The 10,134-nt window shown below is 40.3% G+C and overlaps 1 protein-coding gene across 1 annotated transcript in view; it reads left to right on the top strand.

The window, feature by feature from the left end:
* LOC138155272 (potassium-transporting ATPase alpha chain 2-like) overlaps window positions 1-10,134 on the top strand; it is a 30,924-nt gene that overhangs the window by 10,786 nt on the left and 10,004 nt on the right. The window contains exons 11-13 of the mRNA XM_069080425.1: window positions 4,094-4,228; window positions 8,484-8,676; window positions 9,504-9,679. Of these exons, the coding sequence (XP_068936526.1) occupies window positions 4,094-4,228; window positions 8,484-8,676; window positions 9,504-9,679 (504 nt within the window). The remainder of the gene's footprint in view (window positions 1-4,093; window positions 4,229-8,483; window positions 8,677-9,503; window positions 9,680-10,134) is intronic.

Here is a 10,134-nt window from a genome sequence, read left to right as displayed (position 1 = left end):
TTCTTTCTTTCTTTCTTTCTTTCTTTCTTTCTTTCTTTCTTTCTTTCCGGAGGGCAATTGGGGTTAAGTGACTTGCCTAAGGTCACACGGCTAGGGTTTTTGTGTGTGTGTGTGTGTGTGTGTGTGTGTGTGTGTGTGTTACGTGACTGAAGCTGGATTTGAACTCAGGTCTTCCTGACTCCAGGGCCAGTGCTCTATTCACTGTGCCACCTAGCCACCCTGCCTTCTGTTCCATTTCCCATGATTCAGATGCCTTCCGTTATATTTCATTCTTCACCCATTTCATTTAATGAAGTAGTCTTAATCCTTACCTAACCTCTTTACCTGTCCAAGTGATCCCATTCCATCCCATTTCTTCCTTCCAACAGATTGATCCCTTTGTTATCACCATTCTTTCACTTATTTTCAATCTTTCCCCTCTACTGTTTCCTTTCCTATTGCCTACAAACATACCCATGTCTCTCCCATCCTGAAAAAAAAAATCCCTTCACTTGATCCTTCCCTGCTAATTCTTATCTAATTTTTCTTCTGTCCTTTGTAGATAAACCCCTTGAAAAGGAGGTCTAGGATGGGTACTTCTGTGTCCTCTCCTCTCCTGTCCTCTCTTCTCCTTGACTCCTTACAATCCACCATATTTCACTGCATAATCATCACAGATTTTGTTCCAATTTTGTTTTTGGCCAAAAACTGGGCTGTGACCATTATATGAAGCTTTAAAAAAAATTATGCCAGTATTACTTAAAAAATCATTTATTGCTAAACTGTCTTTGGTGCAAGATTAGGATGCACAGAATACTCATGAATATACATTAAAATAGTGAAGATAGATGCAAATCTTACCTTATTATGTGACTTACTCATGGCAATTTTGCCTGCCTGCTGGCTCCCCTTTTGCCTACACCTCTTCGTTGGGTTGAGTGACAATACCATTAGTACTGCAGTGGTCTAAACAAACCACTCAAGTTGGCTTTCCTTGGCTTTCTGAAACATACTGACATTGAGCAGGTGTCACTGAGAATTCTAGGCTCATGGTTCACAATGTAAAAGAGATAAATGCATATCCATTTGCCACTTGTGAATACATTGCTGCTCTGTTTACCTTTAAAGCAGCATGATGAACAGATTTATACCATACGACAATTATTCAATGAAAATTTATAAACCAACTTTTGGACCAACCCTCCCCCTTGGCCCCAACAAGGTACAACAATTGTATGGTGGTGATGATTCATCCTTCCACCAAAATTGCTCTCTCCAAAGTTACTAATGGTCTCTTGGTTTCCAAATCAAATAGCCTTTTCTCAATCCTCATTCTCATTGATCTCTTTGTCACCTTTGACATTGTTGATCACTCTTTCCTCCTTGATACTCTCTTCTATCTAGGTTTTCAGGACCTCTCCTGGTTTTCCTTCTACCTATCTGACCACTTCTCTGTGTCCTTTGGGTCCTCTTCCAAATCATGCCCTCTAACTATAGGTGTCTGTCAGGGTTCTATCCTGAGTCTCTCTCTTCTCCCTCCACACTATTTCACTGGTAATCTCACCATGGATTTAGTTATGTCCAGTTTCCTTTCAGACATCTTGAATTGGATGTCCAGTAGACATCTTAAGCTCAATATGTCCAAAACAGAACTTGTTATCTTTCCCTTTAAGTTTCCCCACTTGCTACCTTCCCGATTACTGTAGAGGGCCACATCATCCTCCTAGACCCCCCAGTCTCCCAACCCAGAGGTCGTCCTGGACTGTGCTCTCACTGTCTTTCACCTACCATATTTAATCTGTTGCCAGGCTGTCAATTTCACCTTTGCAACATCTCTTGAATATACTCCCTTCTCTTATGACACTGTATCAACTCTAGTGCAGGCCCCCATCATCCTATCATCTTACTCCTTCATAACTGTGATAGCCTGCCTTCTTCTAGTATCTCTCTACTCCAGGCCATTCTCCATTCAGTCACTAAAGTGAGTTTCCTAAAACACAGTTGTGATCTTGTTATACCCCTGATCAGTAAACTCCAGTGGTTCCCTATTGCCTCAAGAAGTCAATATAAAATGCTGTCTTTGGCATTCAAAGCCCTTCATAAGCTAGCCCTCCTACTTTTCCAGTGATCATACACTCTACTCCCTCACAGTCTGCACACTGTACCTTTACCTCAATGTAGTGATGTCATTTTGGTTCCCCTTGAGCATGAAGGACAATAGCAACACCTTAGACAGGGACTGTCCTTTGCCTCTTTTTGTATCCCCAGCACATAGCACAATGCCTGACACATAGCATACACTTAATAAATGTTTATTGAACTGAATTTGCTGAATTGAGCCTTAAACACCTGTAAGGGAAATATTTCTTTGTTATATCATTCAGAAATATTTGAGAGAATTAATTCAATGGAATGCCCCAGGTAACTCTAAGGCTGTGTCAGTTGGAGAGCAGGTACTACTTTGCATTAGTAGACGGAGTTGCCTTCACCAGCATAATCCACAGATCAAGACACAAAATAAAGATATATCAATTTATCAGATCAGTTGCTGGGCTTTTTGTCTCATCCAAGGCACGGTTGTTGGAGATGTGAACACTTAGGTGCTTCAGTGTATTTCATTCTCTGTTTACTTCTTGCTACATTGAAACTGCCTTGGTTTCTCCTATTCCTTTCCCACTTTTCTCTGTTTTCTTCTGTCATACATCTCTTTTCTGCCCCTGTTTTACCGAAGCTTATTCAATGGGCCTTTGTGCCTCCTTCTCCCTCACTAATTTCATCCATTGGTTTAGCTACAACTCTCAACTCTATACAAGTACCATCCAAATCCCGATATTCCATTTTATCTGACCCAAGCTCCAGTCCTATCTCTATCATCCAAATAAATGGTTACTAGACATTGCCACCTGGCTACTCACTGTCATCTACCCTGAAAACAACATGTCTAAAACTGAAGTCAATTTCTTCATTTTCTCAGAGTTTTAAGAACTTTAGGGATCACTTAGTTCAATCTGCTCGTGTAATGAAAGTGGAAATTGAGCTTAGAAGGTTAAAAGTTGCCCAGAGAAGCAGAACTTGTCACTGGCAGGAGGAGAGAAAAATCAGTTTTTCTAATGCTTACTTCAGCGCTCTTTCTATATTTGTAGAACACTTGACAAACCTTAAAGCACTATATAAATTCTAGTTACTGTGATTATTGCTATGCCATCTTGCTCTTCCCAAGCTGCCCAATTTAGTGTTCTCTCCCAGTTTCCCTTTCTATCAATGCCACATTCTGTCTGTTGTTATAGGTCAAAGTTTGGAATTTCTTTTGACTCTCTCCTTCATTTTCTATATCTTCAGGATGATTGTAAATGTCTTCCCCCCTTTAAAGTGTTACTCACTTCTAACTTCTTGGGTTCTGCCCTCATCACCCTTTTCCTAGATCAGTAGAGCAATCACCTGACTGGGCTGCTGGATCTTAGTTTCATGCTGTTCTAAGCCTTCCTACATCCCACTGCCAGGCTTACATGCTTTATTTTTTCATTATCCTCTTGTGTTCACTCTTCAGAGGCTCATTAGTCTATTACATTATTAAAACTGCATTATTAAAAATCAAGCGCTTCTTTAACTTGGCCCCGCCTGACCCCATCCAAATTTGTTTCTCCACAGTTTCCCTTCTTTAATCTAGACTGTTTCACTACTTTCTTGATTGGCAAATGCCATCCTTGTTTTTTTTTTTTTCTTTTTGACTTTCAAAAAAATTCTCCATTTATCCTTTCTGATGTTTCTGGGCCTAGCTCAAAAGATTCCTGAAAGAAAACCTCCCTATCCCAACTGCTCTGGCTCTTAGTGATCTCATCTTTTTTAAAACTTATTTATTGTCTAGGCAATAGACAATGCAGTTTCAAAGCTTAATCCTATTGTCTTTTCTTATTCTTTTATCTTCTGTCTTCAATTAGATTATAAACTCTTTGAGGGTAAGCATTTCCCCCCCTCTCTGTCTTCTCTATTACCTATAGCACTTAAGCACATAGCAGCTATTAAAAAATAGAGGTTAATTTTAAAAGTCATGGGAGAGCCAGGCTATGATTATAATTTTATTTGTTTTATTCTTTTTTTGAAAAAATTTTTCCAGAAAATGGTGATGGGAGATGCCTCAGAAGCTGCCCTCCTGAAGTTCTCAGAAGTCATCATGGGTGATGTGATAGAAAGAAGGAAAAGAAACAGAAAAGTGGCTGAAATCCCTTTTAATTCTTTCAACAAATTCCAGGTGGGTTTTTCCTCGTGATCAGGGATCTTATTTCTTAGCCCAGTGGTATTCCTGCAGTTATGAAAAGTATCTACAGGTCTAGAGTCTGGGCTGCTTTTTTTCCCCCAGAAGCACAGTAGGGAAAGGAGGATGTATCTAGAGAAGCTAGGATGTGGGTCTCCCTGCAAAAATCCATCCATATCTATTGTCTTAGTTTCTTGTGCTGAAGGATTTGGGCTCTAAGTTTTGGTTGCCTGGTTGCCTACTTACTCTCAGAGGCACTAAGGGAATTATTTATCTTTCATTTCCCCCCCCCCCCAATTTTTAACATTTTTATTTAAAAATTTGAGTTCCAAATTTTATCCTTCCCTTCCTCCTCTTCCCTCATCCCTCCCTGAGATGGTAAGTAATCAGATATGGTAAGAACAGATATACATGTACAAATAAGCAAAACATTTTCATATTAGTCATTTTGTACAAGAAGACTCAAGAACAAAAATGAAAGTGAAAAATAGCACGTTTCAGTCTGTATTCAATTAAGATCAGTTCTTTCTCTGGAAGTGGATAGTATACTTTACCATTAGGGATTGTCTTGGATCATTACTTTGCTGAGAATAGCTAAGTCATTCAGTTCTTCATCATTCAATATTGCTATTACTGTGTATAACATTCTCCTGGTTCTGTTCGCTCTGCATCAGTTCATGTAAATCTTTACATGGTTTTTGAAATCTTCCTGCTTGTCATTTCTTATAGGACAGTAATATTCCATTACAATCATATCCCACAGCTGGTTTAGCCATTTTCCAATTGATGGGCATTCCTTTGATTTCCAGTTCTCAACCACCATAAGAAGAGCTGCTAAAAATAGGTTCTTCCCTCCCTCCTTTTTTTGGATGTCTTTGGAATATAGACCTAGCAGTGGTAAACTCATGTATCTATTTTGATCTTATCTTGGTAGCCCTCCCCCTAGCCACCCCTGTCATTTTCTTTAATGAAATTATTGTTTCTATTATTTGTTCTTTGACCCACTTGTTTTTTATGATTAGATTATTTAATTTCCACTTAATTTTTAACCTTTCTTTCTGTTACCCATTATTGAATGTAATTTTTTTTGCATTATGATCTGAAAAGCATGCTTTTCTTTATTTGGTTGTGAAATTTTTATGCCCTAATACATGATCAGCTTTTGTGTAGTTGCCATGTACTGCTTAGGAAAAGGTGTATTTCTTTCTATTCCAATTCAATTTTCTCCAGAGATCTATCATATCTAACTTTTCAAGAATTTTATTCTTAACTCCTCAACTTCTTTATTTTTTGGTTAGATTTATCTAGTTTTGAGAGGGGAAAGCTGAGGTCTCCTGGTAGTATAGTTTTATTATCTATAACTTTGTATAACTTTTCCCATGTTATTGACCCTTTTTTCATGATTCTTTTGCATTACTCTCATTTCTTTTCTCAATTTTTCTTCTGCTTCTGTAATTTGCTTTGTAAAATCCTTTTTAAGTTCTTCCAGGAATTCTTATTGGGCCTGAGACCAAATTACACTTTTCTTTTAAAGCTTCACAAGTCATTTTGACACTGTTGTTCTCTCCTAAATTTATGCCTCGATCCTCCCTATCACCATAGTAACTTTATATAATCAAGCTCTTTTTGGTTTTGTGCTCATTTTTTTCTTCCCTTTTTTGTCACTTGGTCTTTTTATGTGAGAATTGGGTTCTGGTCCTGCATTGTCCCAAGTTTTTTCTGCTTGGGCTCTGGGTCTTACCGCAGGCCTTCATTGGACTTCCAGGCTCAGCTGCTTGCTTTCTCTGGCGGGTAGACTTGCCTTTCAGCTTACTGGGGTCTCCCTGTAAGACTCCCCGGGGTGTGGGGTTTAGTTGATGGTCTGCCCAAGTGGTGGAGTACTGCTGCTGGGCTGTTATGGAAACAGGCTCTCTCTGCTGGTCCATTCAAGGGGGGGGGCTTCATCACTAGTCAGCAGTGGTGTCAAAGCCTGGCTGGTGGCTTGTGTTGGGTGTGGGGTTGCTTAGACAGGGCCTTGCTACACTGGACAGACTGCTCACTTGACTAGGGGGCTGCTGGCTTGCAGAAGGGTGGGGCCTTGCTGGTAGATTGCCCCAGGCCTGGAGTATGGCTGCAGGCCCCCTGCTACTAGGTTGGTTGCTGCTGCTGCCCTTGGACCTCACTTCCCAGCCACCCTAGTGAGACAGAACTTTCCTGTTGGACTCGTAAGTGGCTTCCCTGTTTCTAGATCAGTTCTGAGATGGTTTTCTAGTTGTGTGGATGGGAATTTTGGAGGGATTCAGAGGGTTCCTTCCTCACTCCACTGTCTTGGCACCGGAAGTTATCCTTCATTTTTGAAGAGAACCAATGATATCACAGGTAATATCTTGACTTGTGCATGAATTGGATTTAAGTGAGGCAGAGTTGCACAAAGTCATCAGCCTCACTCTTCCTCAGTGAAATCAAGATGGCTGGTGATGGACAGTTTACTCCCAAAGGGACTGCCTCATTCCAAAAATCAGTAAAGTAGGTAAGCCTCCATCACATTAGTTAGAGACAAATAAATGTCCTTTCTGACAATAGGCGGGCAAGCCAAGAAGATTCTACATTTCATTCTATCCCATGCAGTTGAGATTCTGGGGTCCTGCAAGGTCTTTTTGCCAATGTCTCAGAAAATCAGCCTTACAGCAATTGGTGCTTTGACTTCAGGAACATAGGAGTGTCCAAAGGCCGACTGCTTTGATTTCCTTCATGGATATAGGAATGAATTGGGACGGGAATGAAAATTACTTGTTGGAGTCTAAAGTATTGGGGGAGCTGGTAGTATGAGAGAAAAGTCTATTTACTGGTAGAAATTTCCTTGCTGGTTATCTTGTTCAGTCTGGAGTAAAGCGGATTTGCCATAAAGTAAAACTTCCTTTCCCACCACTCCCCTGCCCCAACCATCCCCTCACACATCCTGTTCGACCTCCTAAAATATACTTGATTAAATGAGGCGTGATGGTTACTATGGTGGTACAATTTTCCCAGTTCCTATAAGAAAGAAAATATACCAATATGCTTCCTGTTTCCACTGCAAAGAAGTAGAGTATACAAAGAATAAGAGATGACTTTACTTCTCTTGCCATGTGGCTAATTGTGGAGGAACTCTTCAGGTCTCTTAGAATTGACAGTATACACGCACACACACAGACATACACACATATATACATACGTGTATATGACATTCTCTTCACTGACAGTGTATATACACATATATACATATACACATACATACATACTTGACAGTGGACTGATATGAAAGAAAGAATTTTGGGCCAATACAACTATGCTGAAAACTAATGGAATTTAAGTCTCTGGGTTCCTGGAATTTTTCTTTTAATGTCACCTCTCTTGAGAGGACCCTGTAATTAGGTTAATGTTTAAGAGGCCTTGGTGAAATATGATGAGACCAGTGCAAATATATCCATATGCAAGTCATTTCATGGATGGAAAGAAGTAGAAAGAAAATTTGTTGATCTGTTTCCTGTGCCACCGAGAAACCCTGTCCAGTTCTAATGTTGAGACTATGGGCCTCTTGCCTAGTCTCTCTCTCTATTCATGAACTGTAATAATAGACTAAACCTGGAAGAGAGAAAGGGATCATAGAAGTGGATGATTTGTGCTGCTGGGAAACCTGCAGTAGATATTCAGTGGAATTTGTGCCACCACCTAAAAGGACCTTTTTAGAGGGAGGCACTGCTTCAGTTTGGGTCTGTTGATTTCTCATATGAAAGCCCAGGCTGCAGTTTTAGGTTGGGGCCCAGTTGGAGTCTCCTTTTCTAGGGGGAGGCACCAAGGGATCTTAGAGGTGGCCCTAGGTTTGAATAGCAAATCACAATGGAAGGAATGCTGAGTATGGAGGAAGAAGTCTTAGATTAAAATCTTGCCTCTGCCATTTACTCCCTGTGTGGCCCAAGTGAGACAAGTCATGTAACCTTGCTGGACTTCAGGTCTTTCATCTATGAAATGAGGAGCCTGGACCATATGTTCTCTAAGGACCCTTCCAGTTCTAGCTCCTTGATCCCATCAATAGAGGAGGCTTCAATGCACATCAGAGTCATCAATATGCCTCTTGTTTCCACTGCAAGGTGGTCAAGCCTACAAAGAATAAGAGAAGATTTTCCTCCTCCTGGTATGTGGCTAGTTGTGGAGGAGCACTTCAGGCCTCTGAGAAGTGACAATAACAGTGGCATGTCCCATTTAACACATTCACTTAATTCCTTCCTCCCAGCTCTCCATCCATGAGACAGATGACCCCAATGACAAGCGCTTCCTCTTGCTGATGAAAGGAGCCCCTGAGAGGATCCTGGAGAAATGCAGCACCATCATGATCAATGGCCAGGAGCAACCTCTCAATGAAAGTACTGCAGAGGCCTTCCAAACTGCATACATGGAGCTGGGAGGCTTAGGGGAGAGAGTGCTGGGTGAGTTGGCCTGGAAAGGGACAGAGAAGGGGCCACTGGCCACTACTACATAAAGGATTTAAGTTGAGAAAATGGACAAGTTTCTTAAAAACAGTGGAAGGTGATACCAAGGGAAGGAAATGAATTGATGGAGTGTGTGTTTCTAAAGGACATTGGAATTTGTGTTTGGGAAAGAAAAGCATGTTTGGTGCTTAAACATACTCACAAAAATGCTTCAAGGATCCATGATTTTATAAATGGCTCTCCATTCTTTAATGCAGAAGCCATCAATGGATCCTTGACTGAAAGTTCTATGGTTTTAATGGTTGAGAACTGATTTTTATTAGTGGGGAGATTTCCAGTATAGAAACTTTTACCTGGCAAAATTTCCTTATCATATAACTTCTTTTAAATAACAGATTTGTTTAACCTAACTAGGATAGCTTTTGGGAGCTTGTCTATCTGAACTTTCGAGTGCAGGCCTTACTTCCCTTATAAGTAATACTGAGGAGGTTAGACTGATTGACCTGTACTGTGTCTTTCAGGTTAAAAATCTGTAATTCTATAAAATAATTTTTTACCTGATTGACTTTTGCAATATCCTAGAGCTATATAGATACTTCTTGTGATTAAGGAGTATCTTGTGATACTCCCTGATGAAATTCCTTTCCCACAAATATCTATTGCATCTTTCCTGAGGAAGATACAGGGAAGGGACCTAAGTTTCCATTTAAGAAAAAAACTTTGATTTAAAGTGCTTGTGTGTTATGGAAGCAGTGTCCTTATTTCTTATCTTTCTGTTCTTATTAATGTCTTCCCTACTTGTTCCCCATGAATATCTACTTCAGGTTTCTGTCATCTCTACCTGCCAGAAGATGAGTTTCCAGATACCTATTCCTTTGATGTAGAGACCATGAACTTTCCCACCTCCGACCTCTGCTTTGTGGGACTGATATCACTGATTGATCCCCCTCGTTCCACTGTCCCTGACGCAGTCATGAAATGCCGAGGTGCTGGCATCAAGGTAGAGTTCTTTTTTCCTACCTCTTGGAGTCCTTCACAGGTGAGAAAGATCCTTTGAATAAATTTCATTTTGCAGTAAAACCAATTCTATGTATTTTACTTTTCTCTTTTATATTTGAGAGGCATCATAACTGAATGGATTGAGAGCTGGCCTCAAAGCCGGGAAGCCCTGGGTTCTAGTCCTTTACACATGACAGACTCAAGTCTTCCCCTGACACATGCTGACTAAGTGACACTGGAAAGGACATTGATGACCTCCCAGTGTTCTACACAGCTCTCTGAGACTCGAAGTTGCTCAAAATATGCCAATCTGCAATGATAGAGAGCATTTCCTCATCAGTGAAATCACTGGTTCAGCCTCAACCCCTATTCCTTTTATGTTTACATTAGCTTTTTAAATTGATTATTGGAATATTGGTTTATTAGAATTCTGTAGAGAGGCTTCTCAGTACAGTT

Source organism: Petaurus breviceps, unplaced genomic scaffold, assembly GCF_028583685.1.
Source record: "Petaurus breviceps papuanus isolate PSGF00001 unplaced genomic scaffold, PetGlider_PUasm1.0 91133, whole genome shotgun sequence".
NCBI classification, from domain to species: Eukaryota; Metazoa; Chordata; class Mammalia; order Diprotodontia; family Petauridae; genus Petaurus; species Petaurus breviceps.
The sequence above is the reverse complement of the archived record's forward strand: the minus strand, read 5'-3'. Positions and strand labels throughout refer to the sequence as shown.